Source organism: Cryptotermes secundus, unplaced genomic scaffold (genome assembly GCF_002891405.2).
Source record: "Cryptotermes secundus unplaced genomic scaffold, Csec_1.0 scaffold318, whole genome shotgun sequence".
Classification (NCBI taxonomy): Eukaryota; Metazoa; Arthropoda; class Insecta; order Blattodea; family Kalotermitidae; genus Cryptotermes; species Cryptotermes secundus.
Genome location: NW_019730108.1, coordinates 2493819 through 2518339, shown reverse-complemented (window position 1 = coordinate 2518339; position 24521 = coordinate 2493819). Strand labels below are relative to the sequence as shown.

Here is a 24521-nt window from a genome sequence, read left to right as displayed (position 1 = left end):
TATATATATATATATATATAGATATACACGTCCAAAAATGATTAAGGTAATACAGATTTGTCTGGAAAGATGGAGATAAACCAGAATTGAATTGTACACTTTCATTGCTTTGTTGATGGTGATGGTTAGAGGTACACATAATTCTCTGAAAGAATACTGATCAAAAGATGCACTATTCAAAGAGAAAAATGTATTGGTAACTATGGCAAGAGACAGATTCTTACAACCTTTAAGAGTATAGCAAAACCATATGGAGACCTTTAAAGTATAGCTGAGTGGCTGTGCAACACCGTATGGGTACGCACAGTCCACGCTTGCGCAGTGTTTTAAAATCTAATTTTAAGATAGAAATTCTTGTTCTACTTATATTATTTTTGGGCACCCACTTTATAAGTAGACAGTCTTCCCTCCTGCATCATCTAACTGAATGCAGAGTCTGATGTCGCAATTCATGCACTTTGTCTGGATGTAACTCCGTTTCCCACATGAAGAGCACACACGACACCTCAGTCTCATATTAGAGGAAGTTGGCCAGTGATGTCGAGTGGCCTCCTCTAATTGTAACGCTTATAAAACATCGCAATTTCAACTATCCACCATGGCCTCATTTTGCATGGAAGAAACCAAAATTGAGAGGCCGCTGATAAATGACACCGATTCAGAATGCGGTACAGACAACTCTGAAAGTGGCGAGGAAGCAAGGGGGATATGTGGGGGTATTCCAAGAACAGTACCTCTGTGTGCCTAGTCCGAGATATACACAGTCAGAGTTTCTGAAGGCCAAAGCATGATAAGACTTCTCCCACGCTCATGCATAAAGAAAGGTTCCGACGTGACTGGAGAATGTGCAATACAAACATAAACTTCCTCCCCTTTTGCCAGATAAGACAGAGTAAGACAGGATGTCAGCAGCATGCATTTATACTGCAGAAACTGTAAGCATATTTGTGGACAGACGCTCGAATTGTGAAAATTTTTTTTGAAATCAGTGTAACAATTTTTACAGATTTTAAAATCTCTAATTATAATATCTGATTCTATATTCTTTCTAGATAAAAGCAGCGTTTATTTCGTTCGTTTATCAGAAAAATTGTAGAAATCACAGCATTTTCAGTAACATGCTTACAATTTGTAATACTCTACAATGGCGGACATTTAAATTAACTCTGGCCTGCTACCATTACGGGAATTTAAATGGCCCATCTCTTAAAGGTTAAATTCTCAGAATGCACTTATTTTTTTAAAACAGTGAATGAATAGAAGACCAACATCAAAACGTTTGTAACTTTTTAGAGTAAATGGGTCCATCAACACAACGTAAATATCTTCAAATGAAGATGAAAATAGATACTGTTGTATGACTATTAATGTAAAGGTGATCTACATGTTTCAACCTTTTCTAGGTCATCATCAGGTGTTACAAGAAAAATAAACCAAACTGTGAATCTAGTTGAGATTTCAACATGATACTGCTCTTTACCCTCTACCTCATTCAATTTCTTGAGTCTGAACCTCTCCATATGAACTATGTGTGTTGTCTGTTTACTCACTGCCAGTCTCTCCCTGACTTTTGCCACCACCAGGTAGTGGTATCAAAATCTGCTGCCCTGAATGATCCGACATCAAGTATACTTGAGTGCTGTCTCCTATCTATCAAAATATGGTCAATTTGGTGGTGCACCTTTCCATCAGGAGATGTCCAAGAAAATTTAGAATGTTATGATGTGGAAACACTGTACTTAAGATTTTTGGATGTGGCAAAGTTTACTACTCTAACTCTATTATTATTACTAATTTTGTGTGAACTCTGATTCCCAACTGTTGGTTTGAAAGTGTCTTCCCAACTTATCTTGGCACTGAAATCTCCTAACAGAATTTTCATTTGGTGTTTAAGGAATTTATTGAATACATGTTCAAGTTCTTTGTAGAACCTGTCCCTCATGTCACAAATTTTGTTCTCTGTTGGAACATGAACATTCAGAACAATATCATACCAGTGACATCCTATCACTGACAAACTATACCTTCTTAACTCTTACGTACGAAAAAAAAACTGTACCTAATTCATGATTCTCATTCTTTCTATAGAAAAATGTATATTTGCCTACTAGTTCAGTGCCACCTCAGTTCCATCTGACCTCCTGTACTCCTACCAAATCTAACTTATATTTTGATGTTTCTTCCACCACTGCCCTGAGCGAATCTGTCCTATATATACTTCTAACATTCCAAGATCCAAATCTCATGTCCATTTTCTTTCTCTTAGGTCATTTATCCAAAAAATCTGTCCAGATCCGAGGCTTCTTGTGATCTTTCGTAACAAGGAGTAGTTGGTCCCCCAACCCAGCCCCCAAGCTGGAGGATCACCCCTTGTCGGCTGCCGCGACTGTTTATTCAATATACCTCCAGCTACCCTCCCTATATGGAGACCATCTCCTCCATTCACAACCTGAGGTCATGCCATGGTGACAAGGGACCCACCTAACATGGGACATGTCATTAAAACTGGACATATCCAGTTATGTTCCATATGTCGGACATATGTTTCGGCTAATATTGCAGATGTTGGGGCACCCATGTCTTATCCCTTGGCTTGTAGTACTTTTGGTAAAACTGGAAGTACTACAAAGAAACTGATGCATATATTGACATACTAGTTAAACTAACTTCATGGAGCTGAGCCCTTCTTGAGAAGCCACCAATTGGGCAGCTACTCAAGAGCTTCCCAACATTTTATGGAACCCGAAGGTTTATTACCATGTTGACAACAGCACTTTACTAGTTCCATGTTATACTCATCACAACACAGCGTGGCCTGAACAATTGGACGACAACACTAAAGAGTCCAATTCTTCAAACAATGGAACGATGATGTGGAATACATTCATCTTCCTTTAAAGAGAAGAAGTATAAAGGACAGAACCCAAATTGGTTCCAGATTTTAACAAAAAGTTTTTAAAACAATACTTTGTAAATAGGCTAATTATAATAATTTATGAATGTTTTAACAAATTTATGCACATTTTAGTAATTGTTAAAGGATATAATACTTTATATCTATGACACTGTAACAGTAGTTTCTGTATCTATTGATAATGACCTATGACATTATAACAATAGTTTTGGCATGGATTGATAATGTCCTTCTGAAGATGGTTCTTCATGTTCTTGAGTGATGATGCTTTGCCACTTTTTAAGAAAATGAAATACTTGTCCATTCCTGTACATATTCAGGTATTTATATTTAACGTTTTAGTCAGTATTTTTAATTTGAACAAAAAAAAAATAAAAATTCTGAAGTCACACACACACACACTCTCACACTCACCTCCCCCCCCTCTCTCTCTCTCACACACAAACTTGTACTTCTAAATCTTGAACATTTTCTTTGATGCAACCCCATGCAAGAATGTGGATGCCAGTCAACCACACCATCATGGATGATTTGTTTTTTTTTTTTTTTCTGAAAATGGCTGTTCAAGGAGGGAAGCCAATGTGCTGCATCCACATACCCTCATAAACAACATTAGGCAGTACATTTTAAAATAAAAAGGGGAAGTGTTCTTTCAAGGAAATCTGTGTATTTGACTCCAAAGACATAGTTCACTATTTATTATATATTGTCATGTACGAGTGGTAGCATGACTGATAATTGTGGGTTCTAGATTTGATGGCTAGATTTATTGGACGTCTCTATTACAATTACACTTGATTACAACAGTTCACACATTTAACTCCTCCTTGATAACGAGCCTCTCACTGTTGTCTGGATCTTGCACTGGTGTCTAGCCTCTATTCTTCTACCTGAACTCTCTCATAACTCAGCTGAAACTTGCATATCACTCCATTGTGACTCATGGTGCATTCCTTTATAACTGTTAGGCAGCCGTGATAGAAGACACTGCCTCAAAGGGTCTGATCTTTGAGATCATATTGTGTTGGAAACCACTGTAGTTACCACAGTAACCAAATCTGCTGCCTTGTATTTGATCACAGAATAACCCTCAGAACGTGTGTAGCCAATCATTACCTAGCAATGGCAGTCTTACTTCACTTCATTGTGGGAACAATGTTTACCCAGCCATTGGCTAGCACTGGACGTTTTCTTCAACTTTGATATTCTAGCACAAAAGTTGACACTGAATCTTTGTGGAAAAGAAGAATGTGAAGCAGCATGAGGATTCTCCAGTCGGTTATGGAGACTTTTAACCCCATTCCTGTGAATGATGCTTCATCAGTCCACAATAAATGGCACAAAATATCAGGTTCATTCACAATTTTGGGCAATACAGTAGGAGCTTTCTCTTGTGACTTGTCATGGCTCCCTTACATGAGCATAAAAAATGTGTGTGAAACCTCACAACTCTGAAACTGTGGGGAAAAACTACTATTCGTCTATGTTTTCTGCTCCAAATTATCTCAAAATTCTCTTAAAGTTTAGCCATATGACTCTGAATCATCCTGTCTACAACAATCCCTCACCAACCACAATCTTCAAGCATCCACTTTTCCATTTGTAGCCAGTGGTATTTGGTTTTATGTATCTGTGGTTTTCAATTTTTCTATACAAGGAAAAAATCAGTGGCTTTCTCAATAACCGATCTACTGTACATATGCTGTGCTCAGGACTATAGCAAACTGAATCCAGTCTGCATGTTCAAAACCCATTTCCAAGATTAATTTTAATACTACCAACCAACATATGTCTTGGTCTCCAAATAGTAACTTTTCCCCGTACAGTGAGATATATGTACTTAGTCTCTAATGAGTATTAACAGCAGTCAGTGATCATCTAACACTAACATCATTTCCCAACAAGACTTTGGTCTTGCCTACTGCAATGTTTTTCAGGCATACAAACCCCACAGTTGGCAAGGAATTTCTTGACTTTATATTTATGACTGCAAAGAGACTTAAATTTGTCGGTTCACAGATCCTCAACCAAATGTTATTCCTCAAAACTGGATTACCTCAATTCCTTCACTCCCAGTATCCAAAAGATCTGCAAATACTGATACAAACTGGCCTGTCATCAAACGCTGCCTCAAAACTTGAACTTCGGCCACATTTCCCAGCAATCCCATCATGTTGCGAAGCAGTTCTTCCCTGTGAGGAAATGTCTGTAGAATATAATAAAATATTTACAAAATTACCATATCATGCAGTACTGCAGGGAACACTGGTAAATTAGATCTTGGTGGGTGTACAATTAATTTAGCTATTCTATATGCCAATAATCCAAAATGTGCATGTTCTCATGTATACTAAAGATTTTTTTTTGTTCTAAGAAACGAGATTTACTCCTTACAAGGCCTTGGGGAGCAAATAAGCACATATTAGGCTATAATATTGTGAAATGACACCTGAAAGCCGGAACACTGGAGCCACAGCAAACTTTCATCGCTAGGCAATGGCTCGGTAAACACGTTCCTGTGGCAACAACTACGCAAGCAACAATCGAAGAACTGCTGTCTCTATGAGATGGTGAGGTAAAGACACCTAACAACATAAGAATTGTTAGGAAACTGTGTTTTCTGCTGGGGCCAACAGTAGGCTATATAATGAGGATTACAGGCCAACTAGAATGAGAACTGAGGGAGCCTCTTGGACCAGCAGTCAAATATGATTGAGAAGAGATGGCACCGAGATAACTGCAGCTGCAACAGAGAATTTGATTCAGAGTTCTGGAGTTGGCAGTTGACAGATGATGGAGGAATTGAGAGAGTTCAGTTGAGAGCTGAAAGTCCAGCAGTGAAGGTAAGTCTTCATGTGTGCTATAATACTGTAACGTGGATGCCCAAAGTGTCTTGGCAATGGCTCGATAAACACACACAACAATAAAATGGTGTTATGCAATCTGTTTCTAAGCAACGGAACTGTAAGCACAGGTACATAATCGAGAAACTGTTTTCTGTGGGGTCCGTGCTGAAAAGATATGAGAGACTATGGGAGTGGGAACTGACTTCATTTCAGTTCTGATGTTCTAAGGGAACAGAAGACAAATTAGAAGACTCACTGCATGATGTTACATGTGCTATAGTTACAGTAATCTTGAGAGTGTAAGAACTGACTGTAGTTATGACTAGTGAAGATCCAATAAACCGATTCATCAATCCAAACCCTCATCTTAGTCACAGAAATAGGTGACAATTGGTGTTAGGAGTGGTAAGGATTGGATCGGACTGAACCAAATTCATTCATTCATTCATTCATTCATTCATTCATTCATGAGTAATCTGTCAGACGACAGGTCCACAGTCTCTTCCAAAACACTTGATGCCACTTGATCCTCCATTTGATGCCATCTAGAGCTTTCTCCTTCAAATGAGAATATCCTCTTCTGTCCCCAACATAATCCAGCATCTTCTTACGTCTTCTTCCTCATCTTCTGGTCACTTTTATCCACCCCTCTATCTTTCCTTCAATAACTTCTTTTAGAAGGCAGTTACTGCATAAGATAAGACCCAATCCAATTAGCCTTCCGTTTTCTTATTTCGTGTAGGATATTCCTCTGCTCACTGACTCTAAATAACACTTCTTCATTTCTCATATAATCGGTCCAACTGATCTTCTCCATCCTTCTCCAGCACCACATTTCGAAACTTTCCAGATGTTTCTGATCTACTGCCCTAAGTGTCCATGTTTCAGCCCCATACAAAGCAATGCTCCAAATGTAGCATTTCACTAGTTTCTTTCTCAAATTTAAGTCCAATTTGCTGGTAAAAAGATTCTTCTTCTTGCTAAATGCAGCTTTTGCCATGGCAATCCTAGATTTAATTTCACACATACACCTTCCATCATCTGTTAACAAGCTACCCAAATATTTAAAACATTTCACAATCTCCAGTTGTTTTTGGTCTATCTTTATTGTGACTGGGGTTGATTGTCTTGAAATTTTCATTACTTTTGTTTTTTCCACATTCATTTCCATGTCATAGCACCTTCCAATTTTGATTAGTCTATCAATCATACCCTGTAGCACAGTTTCTTCCTTAGACATTAAAACAAGGTCATCTGCACATTTCACAGTTTGAATAATTTGCCCTCCTAATTTGAAGTCAGCCGGTCACGGTAGCCAAGCAGTCTACAGCATGCACTGCCTTCGCTCACTCCCAAGCCGGGATCATGGGTTCGAATCCCACTCAGGGCACGGATGTTTGTGTGCGTTTTTGTTTGTCTACAGGTAGAGACCTTGCGACAAGCTGATCACTTGGCCAAGGAGTCCTACCATATGTGTAAGATCTAGAAAAACCGAAGTGAACAGAGTTCATGGAGGTAGGCCTAGGCCCACTGGGGCTGTAGTGCCAAGGAAAAAAATATTTGAAGTCTCCAAGCCCATCCAGAGCTTCTTTGGTAAGGCATTTGCTGTACAAGTTGAACAAAATTGGTGATAAGCAGCATCCTTGTCGAACTCCTCTTCCAATCTTCACACTTCTTGTCTCCCATCTGTCCAGTCGCACTCTAACTTTCTGATCCATGTACAATTTACTAATCAATCTTCTTTCACGCCAATCGATACCTGTTTCCTTTAGGATCTGCATTAATTTGGTCCAATTTAAACGGTCAAATGCCTTCTGCCAGTCTATAAAGCAAGCACACAGTTCTTCATCTATCTCCAAAGTTCGTTCTGCTATAATTCTCATCATCCCAATTGCATCCCTGGTTCCTTTTCCTCTTCTAAATCCAAACTGATCCTCTCCAAGTATATCCTCTATTTTCCTTTCAATTCTTCTTTTAAGTATCTTTGCTATTATCTTTGCTGTATGTGCAATAAGGCTTATTGTGCGATGGTCGCTGCATTTTGTAGCTTTTGTCTTTTTCTTTAAGGCAATCATTGTAACTTCTGTAAAGTCCTTGGGCCACTCTCCACTTTCATATATGGTGTTCATTAGTTTTGTCAGTGTTTTCAAACCACCTTCTCCCAGTAACTTGAGCACATCTCCAGGTACATCATCATCTCCTGTAGCCTTTCCCTTCCTCATTTCCTTGATAGCTTTTTCCACCTCACTTTGTAAAATATATGGTCCTTTCTCGTCTGTATCTACTTCTTCTTCCGGTTCAACTTCTAAGGTTTCTGGCCGATTAGGTCGATCATATAGTTCTGAAATATAATTTTCCCAAATTTTCAGCACTTGCCTCTGATCTACTATTCTATTCCCCTGGGAGTCTTCGATGCCAACATTTTGAATCCCATGATTCTCTTTCCATCCTAGTTCTTTTGTCTTCATGTACATCAAATCATAACGGCCTGTTCTTTGAAATTCCATAATCTCATTACATATCTTCTCAAGATATTCCTTTTTGGCCCTGTCCGTGGCTCTTTTCAATTCATTCCTCAGTCTCCTGTATTTCCTCCTGCCTTCTTCATTGTTGACATTCTTCCATTTCCTTCGCTCCTCCATTTTACTCATCATCTCCTGTGTAACCCATGGTTTTCTTGCTATCTTCTCAACTTTACCTACCAAATCACTGATAGTATCTAACATGCATTCTTTTATATCGTTCCACTGCGCTTCAGCATTTCCGCTTTCACCTTCAATTGCACCGAGTTTCTCTTCTAGAGTCTCTTGCACGCTTTGTCTTTGAGCATATAACTTCTCCAAATCCCATCTGGGTCTGCGCTTTCGAAATCCTATAATTTTCTTCAACCTGGTTCGGAACTTGGCAACCAGCAAGTTGTGGTCAGAGTCAATGTCTGCCCCAGGAAGCGTCTTCACATCCTTCACACTGTTTCTGAATCGATGTTTCACAAGGATGTAGTCCAGCTGATGCCGCCTCCAATCCCCAGGTGCCTTCCATGTGTAAAGTCTTCTCCTTGGCTTCTTGAACCAAGTGTTGGTAACAATGAGTCCATTTCTTTCACAGAAGTCAATAAGCATTTGACCCCTGTGATTCTGTCTTCCTAGTTCATGTGATCCAACAATATTCTGATATGACTGAACCAAATTATTGGGTTGAAAACTGCATTGTGTAGTTATATCACCACATTATAGAGATGAATAAGCATGGCAGATTTCAAAAGTCTGGACCTATGATGGAAGAGATGAGAGAAGACATGTACACTCATTATGAAAGGATGATCACCATAATAAAGACCGGCCTGGAAGAAATGAAAGCAATAGCAGAGCATCAGGAGTTCCCTAGGAAGAGGCTGCAGTGATATCTTTGGGAACAATAAAGAAGCATCACAGGGCCTGGCATCCAGCTGCAGGGCGATACAGAGAGCCAAAGGGACTGACCCAAGGAGAGTGTGGACCCTGGAGAAAGTTGGCTGCTGCCTGAAGGAAGGGGTCCTGCCGTGCAGCAGTGGCATGGTGCAAGCAAAACGTCTTAAGGAAAATATGGAGCCAGGGAAATTGTGGACCATGGAAGGAACTGGCCACAGCCAGCAGGAAGATGACCCGCAGTAAAAAAGTGGTAAGATGCAGGAGACACAGGCTTCAGAGACAAGGAAGAGATGATACTGCACCGAGAACCCAGAGAGGACAAACAGAGGAGGATAGACTCTGGAAGAACCCAGAATGCAAAAATGGCATAAGGAACTGAGGTGTGAGACAGCAGCTACAAGGCAGAATGAGAATAAAGAACCCAGGAGCAAGACTGCAGATACAATACAAGAGGAAATTCAACAAGACCCTCAAGAAGGCTGGAGATCGGGAAATATGCAGTTGGGATTTCCAGTGTGTTATGAAGAATGAGGAATTGGAAATTGTGGAGGGATCAGCCCCTTCTGAAGTGGAAAAAAGAAGCATAGTTGGCATAAAAGCTGCTGGAAATGTGGGAGCACTGACGACTTTAGATAGTTTTGCCCCCACAAATGGGAACGACAAAAGGACAGTAAAAGGTTGGACACACGGCTCATCCATAACCTTATCAAGGTACTGCTCGGGACACCGCATTTGCGGAGGGAGTGGTGGTAGTGGATGGAGAATGGTCACCACAACCCGAAAAAGAAAAATCCAACAAGAGGAAACACCAAGCCAAAGAAAAAGAAGACGTTGCAAGCACAGCCCTCGGAAGAAAAGGAGCTGTGATACACTATTAGGCTATTCAGGACGAACAGCCTTCAGGAGGGAGTATGTAACATGGATGTCTGAAGTGTTTCTAGGCAATGGCTCAATAAACACGTTCTCATGAAATGTGCAACAATAAAACCGTGTTATTCAATCTGTTTCTAAGCAATGGAACTGCAAACAAGGGTACATAACAGAAAGACTGTTTTCTGCGGGTCGGTGCCAAGAGGATATGAGAGACTACGGGAATGGGAATCAACTTCACTTGAATTCCGATGCTCCAAGGGAACAGCAGTGTGGCCAGAAGAAGAATAAGAAGATTTAGTATGTGACGTTACATGTGCTATAGTTACAGTAATCTTCAGAGTGTAAGAACTAATTGTAGTTACTAGTGAAGATCCAATAAACCAATTCACCAATCCAAACCAGCATCTTAGTCATAGAAGTACATGACAGTACAGCGATATTTGTAGCATGTGCTGTAGTGATACGAAGGGCGTTTCGTATCTAATGCCTCCTATTTTGTCGTGTTAATATGTAACATCTGAGCTGGATGTTGGTGGTGTTGTAGTAAAGGTTGAACCTTCCCGCCGATGTACTGTTAGTTTGGTTGTCATGCAACAGATAGCGACAGCAGAGCAGTCTACCAAAATGGTGTCTGTCATAGAAGTGCGTACAAAACAGAGATGTGTTATTGAATTTCTCACTGCTGGACAAATTGCACCCATTGACATCCACTGATGCTTGATAAAGGTGTACGGAGAAGATACAGTGGATGTCAGCACAGTGAGGCGGTGGGTAGTGCGTTTCAACAGTGGCGAAAGTGAAGTGCTCAGCTGCCACTCCTCACAATGAACAGCACCTTGATCAGCTCATCTGTATAGATCGGCGGATAACGACCAAGGAACTGTGTGCACGGCTTAATATCGGCTGTAATGCATTGGAAACGATGTTGGGGAAGCTGGATTATCGCAAAGTTTGTTCCAGGTGGGTCCCTTGGATGTTTACACAGGACCACAAAACTCATCAAATGGAAGTCTGTCAGGACCTGTTGCACCAGTCTGAGGCTGAAGGTGACAAGTTTCTGGACAGCATCATCACTGGAGATGAGATGTGGTGTCACCATTACGAGCCGGAATCCAAAAGACAGTCCATGGAGTGGAGACATCCGGATTCCCCAAGAAAAAAGAAGTTCAAGACACAGCCATCGGCAGGGAAAGTGATGTGCACATTCTTTTGGGATAGATGGGATGTGATTTTGTTGGATTTCCTGGAGTCTTGTGAGACTGTCAATTCTGAACGCTACAAGACAATGGCTGACTAAGCTGAAAGCCCGCATTTCCCGAGTCAGGCCAGAGAAGCAGACAAACTTTCACTTGCAACATGATAATGCTAGACCCCATACCAATTTGGCGACCACCACGCACATCGCAAAGTTTGGCTGGACTGTCCTACCACATCCACCTTATAGCCCCAATTTAGCACCTTCAGACTTCCATCTCTTTGGGCCTATGAAAGACGGACTACGTGGGCAACATTTTCCAGACAACGATGCTGTCACTGCAGCTGTAAGAAAGTGGCTAGCCTCTGCTGGTGCAGACTTTTACGGGTGCAGCATACAGACTCTTGTTCATCACTGGCAAAAGTGTATAACGAATGGGGGTGATTATGTGTAAAGATAACTGTAAGTAGCTGAAATCTTGCTCTATTTAACTGCGTTATTATGCTTTCTGCATCCATTTTAGTTTTCATTAAAAAAAATAGGAGGCATTATATATGGAACACTCCTCGTACTATTATATTTCCTGTCTTAAAATCTGTTACCAGGGAAAGAGTAGTGGAGAGTGTAACAGACTGAGAACACCAGTGTTGTGTAACGGTGAACTGTAAGCAACAGTACTGTAAATACCTGTACTTCCAAGTGTTGTGTATATGGTGTCAATATCCATTACATCTGTGCTAAGCTCAGTGACCATGGAAGAAGTCTGTTACATCAATTTTCTTATTAGTTTACTAACAGTAAGCCTACAACTAATTTCCCTGTGCCTAAAACAGGTGTAGCATTGTGCTCAGAAATTTACATTCAACAAGAACTATATTAAATTCAGAATGATGATGTGTGAAAGAAAATCTCTGAATCTGTTGCATTTTCCTACAAAGGATTCAGGAAGACTGAAATGCATACTGTTATGTCAGATAAAATATTACAGTGTAGAAAGAAGCAAAGAAGAATTTTACAAACATAAGCTGTACAATATATTGAACACCTCTGTCATCTGATATAGAACACCATGTGGCCTGCTGAAAGTCAACCAACATTTCAGAGGAACATTTTGCCTCGTCTTCAGGGTTCAAGTGCAAGTCAAGCAAGGAACCAGCATGAAGAAGGTAGCAAGTAAAGACTGCCTGCTTCACACCGTTTCTTACTTGACTTTCAACAGGCTGCATGGTGTTATATCCCAGAAGACAGAACTCTTCATGGCCACAATTATGAGAACCTAATTCTAAATATTAATATTTGGTTCAACAAATCATAATTATCTTTCAAAACTACAACAGACAGGATTTCACAACCGTGAATGTCAGATCAGTCTATTCTGAGATATGAGGCCATAGAGTTTGGTAGATAACTTCCTTCCAGAAGCCCCATAATATACAAACAGTTTATGCAATTCATCTTGTAGCATACAGTACCTAGGAATTCTGGCAAATCAAGGAAAAGAGTGGATCACTTGAGGTGCATCAGTCAGGAGTTCCAATACCAACTAATAGTTTCTTATATAGTAAGGTGAGGAGTGGCAACAATGATCTGGTTTAAATGCTCAAAATTTACCGACAGTAACTTACATTTAAGCATCCAAGAAAGAATTCCATGCCTCTACCATCCAGAAATCTCTGACAGTTGATAGCAGTTTCATCTGTCACATTCCACATCGTTGACCATGCAACTTCCAGTGCATCATCAAAAACTTTCCTTGCTAGTCGGTCCTCAATAAGAGTCAACATTTGCTGAAAAGATAATTCACTTCAATTATTATTAGATTTTAATGAAGAACTGGGAAAAATAGTGTTTTATATTTTTGTATATATTTTCAAAAGATTGCATTCTTTTGGGCTATGCACTCTGGACATTTAACCTTCCATGCTTATGGTAGAAGAATTGTGACAAGCCACTGTGAAGTTCTAATTTCATTTTCAACACTGCAATCTCTACACATTTTACTTGTAACATAAATTAAATTACACTGATAGCTCCAAGATCACCCAAGAGTTGCTTCTGCACTCCATCCACCTGGCAGGCCAACAAGTTGAGGAGGTAAATTCCAATTCTCTGTACAAACCCCCCTTGCTCCATCTCCGATACAATGTGCAGCAAGATGTGCACAAGCCGCTCATAGTCAAACAGCTGTTGCAAAAAAAAACAGGATAATCATATTTAAATAAAGAAACACTTCATGTGCACAATAACAATATCAGATATATAATGTCTAGTGACCGACTTCATGTAAGAAATTTGTGGTCCATGGATTCCAAAATTAACCAAGGATATCATGAAAGTGACACCATTTGAAAGCTGGCAACCAACAAGTATGAAAAGTATATGCCTCTGTCAATTTACTTTCAGGTTATGAATCAGATGTCACTTTCAGAAGTTGTCTTTTAACCATTCTAATGTGAACATTCTCTTAATAGGTAAATTAACACTAGTCCCAAAAATATGGTAAGAAAAAATGAAAAATTACTTCTAACAAATGAAAAGTGTATAACAGCAGAGAAAGGAAAGATAATAATGTAATGGAAGATAAAATAATTATTGTTTTCTGTTAATATACTTTCCTTCTGTATCATCCTTCTTGAAATTTCTATAATACAAAGCATTTATGAGAGGCATTCTTCTTTAAAGGTGGACCACATACCAACATCATGGATTTTCTTCATATGCACAAGAAGCTACAAAACATCCTGTGATTCTCACGCAATGAAACAATTCTGTATGGCTTATAATGAGACCTTTGTTATAACAAGAAAGAAAAATATAGGCAATTTCAATGTGATAATGTTAATATATGGATAAGGCTGCGCCATAGCTCAAGCGGTTAGTCGTTGGCTTCCCACCGCGGCGGCCTGGGTTCGATCCCGGGTCTGGTCAAGTTGGATTTGTGGTGGACAAAGTGGTGCTGGGACAGGTTTTCACCGAGTACTTCGGTTTCCCCTGCCAATCTTCATTCCACCAATTGCTCCACAATCACCCTCACCTATCATCTCGGGCTGGTACAATAGGCCAGAAGTGGCTGCAGTACAAGGACTTAGTCCCACCCCACTAGCAATAATAATAATAATAATAATAATATACGCATAAATCTCAAATAAAACGAGGAAATTTTTCCCACCATGTACAGATACATCTCAGAATAAAAATACATAGATTATGTCCGGCATGTCCAACGTGTCGCTTGCGGGACTTTTTTTGGTCGATCTCATAGGCCTATATGGAAATTATACATGAAGAGCATGTAAATTCACTTGTAATATAAAATAAGAAAGAGATCATAGCTATTATTCAAGATCTTCAATTATCAAGAAACACCACTATAAGGCGAAGAGAAATGATGTGTGGAAACATAACTGAACAGTTGTTGAAAGATGTTTCCAATTGTGTTGCTTTCTCCCTCCAACTGGATGAATCTACAGACGTCAGAGACACAGCCCAGTTACTAGCTGCTTTTACAAGTATCATGTGTCGTGTTATTTTTACCAATATTTTTGCTTAAAGCGGGGTATGACGATAGGAAGGGGTGGTAGATCACTGGCAGTTTTGACATTAAAAAGTCGATCACAACCTGTTTGAAGGTGGACATGCCTGGATTATGTGATATGTCTAGCTACGCATGATATGGACGTCTCCTTAGGGAAAAACAGGACATGTGTTACCACAGATGATAGTAACATACACAACTGTAAAATGTTAAAAAGGAAAGAAAGAAAGAAAGAAAGAAAGAAAGAAAGAAAGAAAAGGTGGAACAACATGGACATAAGCTGTATATGAAGGGCGTTCCATATAAAATGCCTCCATTCTTTTGTGTTAATCTGTAATGTCTGAGCTGGATGTGGGTGGTGGTGTACTCGTACATACACAAAGCTTCTTTTTGTTGCCTGATTTATTCAGTGATCTGACAGGAAATTAAATCTGTTGTTGCATAGGCAGTCAGACCTATTAATATCACACTGCCCGCTTCTTACAGGTTTCTTGTTTCAGCCATTCTGCAGCCCTGAAGATGGAGGCAGTTTCTTACTCCAAAACACAGGTGGCCTTCCACTGGACTACACTGTCATATCCCAGAAGACATTACACTTCACAGTCTCTGGTTGCAGCAGATATCTTCCCAGTTTATTGCTTGGCTGATCCTCAACATTGAAGATGGAGACAATTATACTCCTCTGATATGTTGGTGCACTTTTACTGGGGTATACTATATTATATGCAAGAAGACAGTACTCTTCATAGCCTCTACTTGCCTCTTGTGTCCTGCTGGTGTCTTTGCCTGGCCCACTTTTTGACCATGAAGATCGAGGCCACAAATCCCTTTGAAATGCCAATGGATTTCTACCAGACCACAGTGCATTACGTCTCAGAAGACAATATGCTTAAAGAATTATTTTGCTTGATTCCTGCAAGGACACTTCAGAGTAATTCCAAGGAAAGGAGCTTACTGTTTGCCAGGCCATTTTCAAATAGAATTTAAAGACTGGGGTATGGTCTGGTAGGCTTTAAACATACAATACCCTACACCTCTCCCTTGTTTGGGAAAAAGAAGACTGCAATCCAAAATCTGAGAGCTCCAAGTCTGAAGATCTTTTATCTGCATGAGGCAGAAATACTTAGAATGCAGGGCCATTCTAATTCACAACTGAAAAACACTGGCCAATGGTAGCAAATAAAATAAATTATATAAGCATGAGAAAATCACCATTTCCTTGTTTTGGGTACCACTTAAGACATCAAGAATGTTGAATTATTCTATTTTATGATAACATTGCTCTATTATTGTCTGTAGACAACATAAAATCCATTTTATATTGTAATGTGCTTGGAGTAGATACTTCCATGACAACGCAATAACAGTGGGCCACTGCGTAGACAATGCCGAAACAATGAACGCGTTTCCGCAGAGATGAACAATAGAAGGCCGTTGAGTACCAACGGATGAGACGAAACATGTTACCGCCGTAATCTATAGATATCACTTTTTGTGGGTGTAGTGGTGATTCAGCAATCTCATGTGGGTTTTCAGACTCCCAGATCCTGGAATTTTGTGCACTTACATATCCTGATAGGTGGAACCATGCCTCATCACTAAACCAAGTGATATCCAAAATTCTGGGGTTATCACGCACGAATTCCAGAAACCATAAACAGTACCATACCCGTTTATTTTTATCAACATCACCCAATTCCTGAACACTGGTGATCTTGTAGGGACGAAGATTCTCTCTTTGCAGCCCGTTGACACATTGAATAAGAATACCCGGTTTCCTGGCTTAGATGTCGTAATGATTTCTTGGGGCACTGCAGTAACCTGTTCCGCACAATTGCAATCGTTTCTTCTGGCATTTCTGGGTGGTTTTTACCACATTCACTTAAAAGTGTCCCTGTCCTTTCCAATTTCTGAGCCAAGGACTGTATAGTCGATTTCGCTGGCTTCTTGCAAACTATAAGCTTTCTCCTGAATTCCAATTGTGTGTTCGCAATTGGGCCTGTCACCCAGTACGTGCGTAAGAGAAACACTCACTGTTCAACAGTGTACTCCATGGCCATCACATGCGCACTGCAGACACGTTTCGGGATTGTCCTTGACCTTGCAGCATAAGGGCTGCCACTTGCCGGATCATGCACACACCATTCAACTCAGCACGGCCCACAAATTATTATGTCACAATTGTGAGCGGTTATATGCATCACATGCAGAATTATTAGCAAATTCATCAGGCCGGTTCTATACGATTCACCCTGTAGTTTACCTAATTGTTTTGAAATTATTCTATATTATGTGTCACTGTAATTACCTAAGCTAAAGAAAATGAATATGAGATTTGGGACATGTAATGTCAGATAGGTTTCATCAGGACAGTGGAGGAAGAAATCCTTAAATTATAAGTTAGATTTTGTGGTTGTATAGGTCAGATGGGACATAGATGACACCGAATGAGGTGAATATACATTTCTCTATGGAAAGGGGAATGAGAATCATGAATTAGGTACAGGTTTTTTGTACATAAGAGAATCATATCAGCAGTTAAGAGGGTAGAGTCTGTTAGTGACAGGATATCATACATGATACTAGGTCACCAGTGATATCATTGCTCTGAATGTTCATGCCCCAACAAAGGATAAAACTGATGACATGAAAGACGGGTTATATGAAGAACTAGAACATGTATTTGATAAATACCCAAAATACTACACAAAAATTAGGTTAGGAGACTTCAATGACAAGGTAGGCATGGAGACATTTTCAAACCAACAGCTGGGAACGAGAGGTTGCACAACATTAGTAATGATAATGGAATTAGAATAGCAAATTTTACCACATCCAAAATACTTTTTGTCAAAAGTACAATGTTCACACATTGTAACACTCATTATTTTACACAGACAGCTCCTGATTGAAAGACGTACAACCAAATTCATCATATTTTGATATATGGGAGACAACATTAAAGTTTACTTATGTCTGATCATTCAGGGCAGCAGACTGATACTGACCACTATCCGGTGGTGGCAAAAGTTAGGGAGAGACGTGAAGTGAGTAAACAAACAATGCACACAGTTCACATGGAAAGGTTCAATCTCAAGAAATTAAATAAGATAAAAGGTAAAAAGTAGTATCGTCTTGAAATCTCAAAAAGATTCACAGCCTTCAAAAACTTAGACACTGAGGTGGATATTAATAGAGCTTGTGAAACTGTTAGAGAGAATGTGAACATTTCAGCCAAAGACAGTCTTAGTTATCATGAACTGAAGGAACATAAGCCATGGTCCAAAGAAGGATGCTCAAAATTCTTAGACAAAAAAAAAACCAAACTGCAGTGGTTACAGGATCCAAAGGAATTTAATCTGAAAGACAAAATTAATGAGCTTGCAAAAAACAGTTAGAACATGAATATTAGAGTCCTGTATAGAGAAATAAATGAATTAAGGGGGAGTTACCAACATAGAAGTAACTTAATGAAGTATGAGAATGGTGGTCTACTTGCAGATTCTGACATTTTGATTAGGTGGAAGAACTTCTCTGTTATTGAATGCACATAAGAGTCAGTGATGTTAGGCAGAAAGAAATACATACAGCTGAGCTGTTAGTACCTGATCCTAGTCCTTTTGAGGCTGAAATTGCTATTGCAAAGTTGAAAAGGTACAAATGGCCAGGTAGTGTTCAAATTCTGGCAAGAACTGATTCCAGCAGGAGATGAAATATTGCATTCTGAGATCCATAAGCTATTTCATTTCATTTGGAATAAAGAAAAATTGCCTGATCTGTGGAAGGAGTCTATTACAAAAAGGGTGTTAAAACTGGCTGCTGTGAATATAGAGGGATATCAATTTTATCAACTTCACACAAAATTTTATCCAATATTCTTCTCTCAAAATTAAGTCCACATGTAGATGAAATTATTGGATATCATCAGTGTGGTTTCCAATGTAACAGATCAACTAATGATCAGATATTTTGCATTCATCAGATGTCTGAAAAAATGGGAGTACAATGGGACAGTTAGTCAACTATTCATAGACTTCAAGAAAGCCTATGATTCTGTTTGGAGGGATGTATTGTACAATATTCCCACAGAGTTGGGGTATCCGTGAAACTAGCTAAAAATATGTTTACACCAAATGTGCAGTAAAGTCTGTGTAGGTAAACATCTGATAATTTTACTATCCAGAATGGTTTAAAACAAAGAGATGCTTTATCGCCCCTACTTTTCAAATTTGCTTTAGAATATGCCATTAGGAAGGTCCAAGAAAACTAGGTGATACTGAAATTAAATGAGACACACCAGCTGCTGGCCTGTGTTGATGATATGAATCTACTGGGTGATAACATAGATGTCATAAAGAAAAGCACAAAATCTTTAATTGGCGCTATTAAGGAGGTGGGTCTAGATGTAAACACAGAGAAAACAAAGTATATGTAGCTGTCTCATTGAGAATGCAGGGCAAAATCAAAACACAAAGAGAACTAACAGATCTTTTGAAAATGTGGCACAGTTCAAATGTTTGGGAACGACTGTAACAAATTAAAACTCGATTAAAGAGGAAATTAAGAGGAGACTGAATTCGGATAATGCATGCTACCATTCAGTCCACAACCTTTTGTCTTGTCTGCTGTCTAAAAACATAAATATCAGAATGTACAAAACTATAATTATGCCTACGGTTATGCACGCATGTAACCTTGGTCTCTGACATTAAAGTAGGAACAGGGACTGAGGGTACTTGAAAATAGGTGCTGAGGAGAATAATTGAACTGGAGAGAGATGAAGTGACAGGAGGTTGTAGAACACTGCAGAAAGAGGAGCTTCATAACTTGTACTCTTTACCACATATAATTAGAATGATGAAGTAAAGGAGTATGAGATGGGCAGGACATGTAGCTCAAATGGGGGCAAAGAAAAATGCATATAGGATATTGGTGGGAAAGGCAGAAGAAAAGAGACCACTAGGAAGACCAAGACATAGGTGGATGGACAATATTAAAATGGATCTTTGAAAGACAGGATAGGGTGGTCTGGACTTAATCCAAGAAGGGCTCAGCTCCATGAAGTTAGTTATTTATGTCTTACTGTAGCGCAATATGAGGCAGACTGAAGCACTTTTCAAATGTTTTATTTTTTCATTTTCCCTCTCTTTTTATTGTTTCACTTGAATATTTAGTATGCTTAAATTTGTTCTCATAATTAGTTTTCTGCAATTATTGTAGTCTGACAATGCCAAAAGTTAGAGAAAAATGGGGGTCTCACTGTGGACCCATCTGCCTTACATCCAACTAAAATTACCGATCACGATAACGATCATAACAGATCTAGCAACATCAAAGAACGCGGAAGAACAGTGAGACCTCACAAATAAGTGAAAGTGTAACCAATAACATAAGTTGAACTTCAATTCACAAACTTTTAGCAATAATAATAATTAAACTAGTTAAAAAGAACTAGATGCAGTAGTGAGCGTAAGTAAAATGAGACTGAAAAACAAGTGAAAGTGTAACCGGTGACATGAATTGAACTTCGATTCACGAACTTTTAACTTTTAACAAATATATCAGAATAATAATAATTTTAACCTGTGTTTTATAAAAGAACTCGATATATTAGTGAACGTAAATCTGGAAAAGATACGAGGTCGAATGAGTGAAAAGTGAATGCGACCGCGTGTAATTATACAGCCGTGTTCATACACCTGAAGATGACCTTTTAAGGTCGAAACATGTAGTGATATGTGATAATAAAAAACGTGTTGTGTAGTTGGTAAATTCACTCTACTACTGATAAAATTAAAGAACTGCAGATTCCATATCTGCTGAACAATAAGGTCATTAAACTGTGATGATCTGGGATGTGATAATCTGTAGTTTCACAGATAGGTACCGTCTACTTGGCAATATAGCATTGAATCCTAGAAGACTACATGCAGTCTTAATTTTCATAACCATCAGAACATTAAACCTCATATAACAGTCTGTGTACCTGCTTCATTACCACAGCAGGTGAACTAAAAAAGAAACGTTTAAATAAATTAAAAAGAAAAATGGTCATCTAAAACCTTTTACATCCTTCCTGTTGCATCTGTTTCCTATGAGATTTATGCAGCATTAAAATATAAATACTGAAGAATGATTCAACTACTCAAATTTGATGAAAGAATGGGGAATTAATCAAAGCTTCTCTTCTTGCATAGAAAAATCCTTACATTAAAAATGTTAGGTTAAATACATCTGCAGATGTGCATATAACAGTATTACCCATACCACATCATCTGGGATCTTGAACTGAAAAAGTGTTAGGCAGCCATTCCTCATCATTGTGTCATCATCTCTATGTGCACTCATACCATTTATTAATGTGCAAATTAGTCTTCGTTTCTCTTTCACTCCAAATATATGCTTCTCCTTGCCCTTCACTATGTAGAATAAAGTAGCACTGGAAAACGAAAACAGATTGAGGTGCTTCCATGTCTGTTCATGAAGAGCTGAGATCTAATGTGCAAAAAACACCTACTCCCTTACCTTCCAGATATCTGGATGTGTTTCTCACCCAGATGTCGATCCATTGCTTCCAACACAGCGTATAAAGCATAACGGATGTTTTGACAAGTCTCATCTCTTAAGAAACGATATAGATCATTCAGAACTTTCTGAAGGACAGCTGGTCGTTCAATGTATGCTACAGCCGCCACCAAAATCTGGTCTTCATTTGCATCACCAGAGACCTGAAATAAAATCCTCACAGCTTTCCTTCATTTCCTCAATTACCTTGTATTATCACAGCATGGTATTTCATTCAAACTGACCATTTTGGCTGGTATATCATGCCGATGGCAAGCATCATGGTGGGTACCGTAGAGCCCTAAAAACTCGAGTGGGTTGAGAACTCTAGAACTGAGGCCAGGAATATCTGTCTGAGGTACATATTCCTGTTGCTGATATTTTGACGCTGGGCAACGCTCTGCAACTCCTAGAGAGAAACATTTGATGTGCAGGAATGAAAGAATCTACTGCTGAAATGAATGGCATTAAAGAAGTAATCATTTGCATGAGGAGTCAACAAATACCAAATGCTGTGTTCAAACATCTCCTGGAGTTCGTGTGTGAACAGTTTCAAAATTCTTCGCTTTCAGATTTGATTCCACCATGCAAACCATAGCTTGAGGTGATGATAAAACCTGTAGCCTTTCTGCTCGAAGTATATCATCAGTTTGTAGAAAAGTACATAAGAGTTGTGATTGGCATAACTAGTAAATATTAACTGATTCCAACCAATCCAAATTACTACAGGTGCTACTACAGAGCACAGGTGCTCTGGCCTGTGGAGAAGTGGATTACCAATAATCTTGTTATCAATATCTTTTGTTGGCTTAGTGACGTCTGCCTTAAGTCACAGTCCTTTCCTCTACATAGAGCAATAAAGCAGTACATCAGCCACTACTTGCTTTAAATTGAGAAGGGCTGATGCCCTACCTTTTTGCTATCTCGTGTGCATTGAAATGCGATATTTCGTGCAAGGCACTTGGTGCCATTATTGTGCAAACCCCTTAATATACTGAAGCATCTCATCCTCATGTTAAGGAAAGTTTCCACTTTTTGGCCCTTGAAACGCTTTCCTTGATTTATTGGTAGTTTGTAGTGGACACCTTTCTGTTCCTCCAGTAGCACACACTACATTCCAACATGGCAAATTCATGACCAGTTGCTTCCTGCCAATTTTTCTACATATTCCATTATTCTAAATTTGAAATCTGCTGTATAGCTTAAATATAATTAAATATTCCCTTCACACAATTGCAAAAATTCTCCTCTCAACCAACACATGCTAGAACTGGATATGAATTGTGAATATGCAACAGTTGCACAGAAGGTAGTGTGGGTAAAGTTAGAAAATTCTTGGGTTACAGAACTTATGGTGCAATCTGATGCCCATAAGGCTCCTCAACTATAAGTGCATGATCAATATACAAATGGAATATTATGAATCAGCTTTAAACTAACAAGAAATATATTGTGGCATATTGACCTCTTTCTAAATGGTTGCTATGTAACACCTGCAACGTACACACAAGCAATAATAGAAGAACTATTTTCTATGTGGTCCACGCCACAGTTGTGTCTCGGCAACGGCTTGATAAACACATCCCCACTGCTAGGCAGTTACAGCACTTAGGCTACAATGGAAACGAGGTGTTTTCTACGTGGTTTGAACCGAGATGTTAAACCAGGACAATTTGGAGAATCAGTTTAGGTGTGAGGCAGTGGCCAGACAGCAATGGCATGAGCATGGAAGCTGAAGAATATCCACTGTGGTCAATAAATCCATTCACCAATCCAAACTGTCTACAGTCACCTCTACATGTGACAATGTGAAGTACTGAGGATTTTTCCTCAATTTCATAGAGAGAGATCGGTGTGTGAATTATGTGAAGGAAACAATTAAACAAGTAAATATTGTATTTTATCAACAGCAGTTTCAGTTTCGGTCTCAGTTTCTTTGTTAACATCAACGTTACAGTAATATTCTCCTGTAATATTTATCCTTACTGGGAGATTTTTTCTTTTCAATTGTTTCTTTTTCCCCTCAAATCATTCACAGAAAATCTGGCTTTCTAAAAACAGTACTAAACTGCTTCTAGCGACACTTATTCATTTGCTTCTGCTAGTGAAATACCATATCAAGCACAAAACAGAGTTTGTAAGCCTGCTGGCCAGGAGTAAATGCACAAGGCATTTCAACTTCGCACATTTTATAACAGTGGTTCTCAACCTTTATGGGACCGCGGCCCAGTAAGTTCTTTTTTTATAAGACAATGGCCCAGTCCCAACAAATTTACTCGTAAATACCTTTCTAGTTTTGTTAAAGCTCATGTATTAAGTTAACGTAATATTAGTAATTAATTACAGCATAATCATAAAGAGTATTAGTACACTTATGTATATGGTGTGGCATGTTGACAAGCATAAAATTACATTTAAATTAATTATCAATCACTGGACTAATGAAATCTTGTAGCATTTTGTAGTTTCCTCAGATCAACATCATTAAATTAATCTCTGCTAATTTTCATTGACATATCCCATGCTGATCACCAAAAACTTATGTTCTTCAGCGTAAAATTCATTATTGTATTATTAAATTGGTTTTATTGATGTTGGTTTGAAAAAAAATGGCAGTGAGAAAAATATTTATGCATTGTAACTCACCACAGAAGTCAGCTGAGTAGGGGAAGAAGCAGAAGGATGTCAACTTGCCGGTGAAACACTTATTATCACATAAACACGGCAAATAATTATATATGTAAAGTATGTAATCTGATAAATAAAAATGTATGAATCTCTCAATTCTAAACACTACTTCCAACACTAATTTATATTTTGATTTTAAAGACGCAGCACTTTAACACAGCAATTATAAGTTATTGGAAAGTTAAACTTAGTTTCTTTTATCACAACTGAGTTTGGAAGGTTTTAGTTAGACTAGTGAGACTTCTGTTTCTGTTTTCCATCCGTTAGCTTATTAATTCTGGGATTAATTGAAGTGAGAGCCAAACAGAGACAGTCAGAAAGTTGCGGGCAGTTCCTCTGTTTTGTTTTAAGCAGAGTCATGGCAGAAAATGCAGTTTCACAAAGATATGTGGTGGAAAAACAAAAAAGAAACCTCATTGCTATTTCATGTAAATTTGCATATTCATTTTTCATTCTTATCCAGGATTTCGAATTACTCGTAGTATTAAAAATACTTTCC

At 38.8% G+C, this 24521-nt stretch overlaps 1 protein-coding gene across 7 annotated transcripts in view; it reads right to left on the bottom strand.

Moving 5' to 3' along the window:
* Positions 1 to 24521, bottom strand: part of LOC111866077 (protein zer-1 homolog) — a 48802-nt gene that overhangs the window by 14866 nt on the left and 9415 nt on the right. For all 7 annotated transcript variants that reach the window (XM_023854644.2, XM_033752103.1, XM_023854645.2 and 4 more), the window contains exons 4-9: positions 21580 to 21743; positions 21296 to 21498; positions 21038 to 21209; positions 13258 to 13419; positions 12861 to 13022; positions 4971 to 5120 (exon numbers count right to left, since the gene is read on the bottom strand). In XM_023854644.2, coding sequence (XP_023710412.1) covers positions 4971 to 5120; positions 12861 to 13022; positions 13258 to 13419; positions 21038 to 21209; positions 21296 to 21498; positions 21580 to 21743 — 1013 coding nt within the window. The remainder of the gene's footprint in view (positions 1 to 4970; positions 5121 to 12860; positions 13023 to 13257; positions 13420 to 21037; positions 21210 to 21295; positions 21499 to 21579; positions 21744 to 24521) is intronic.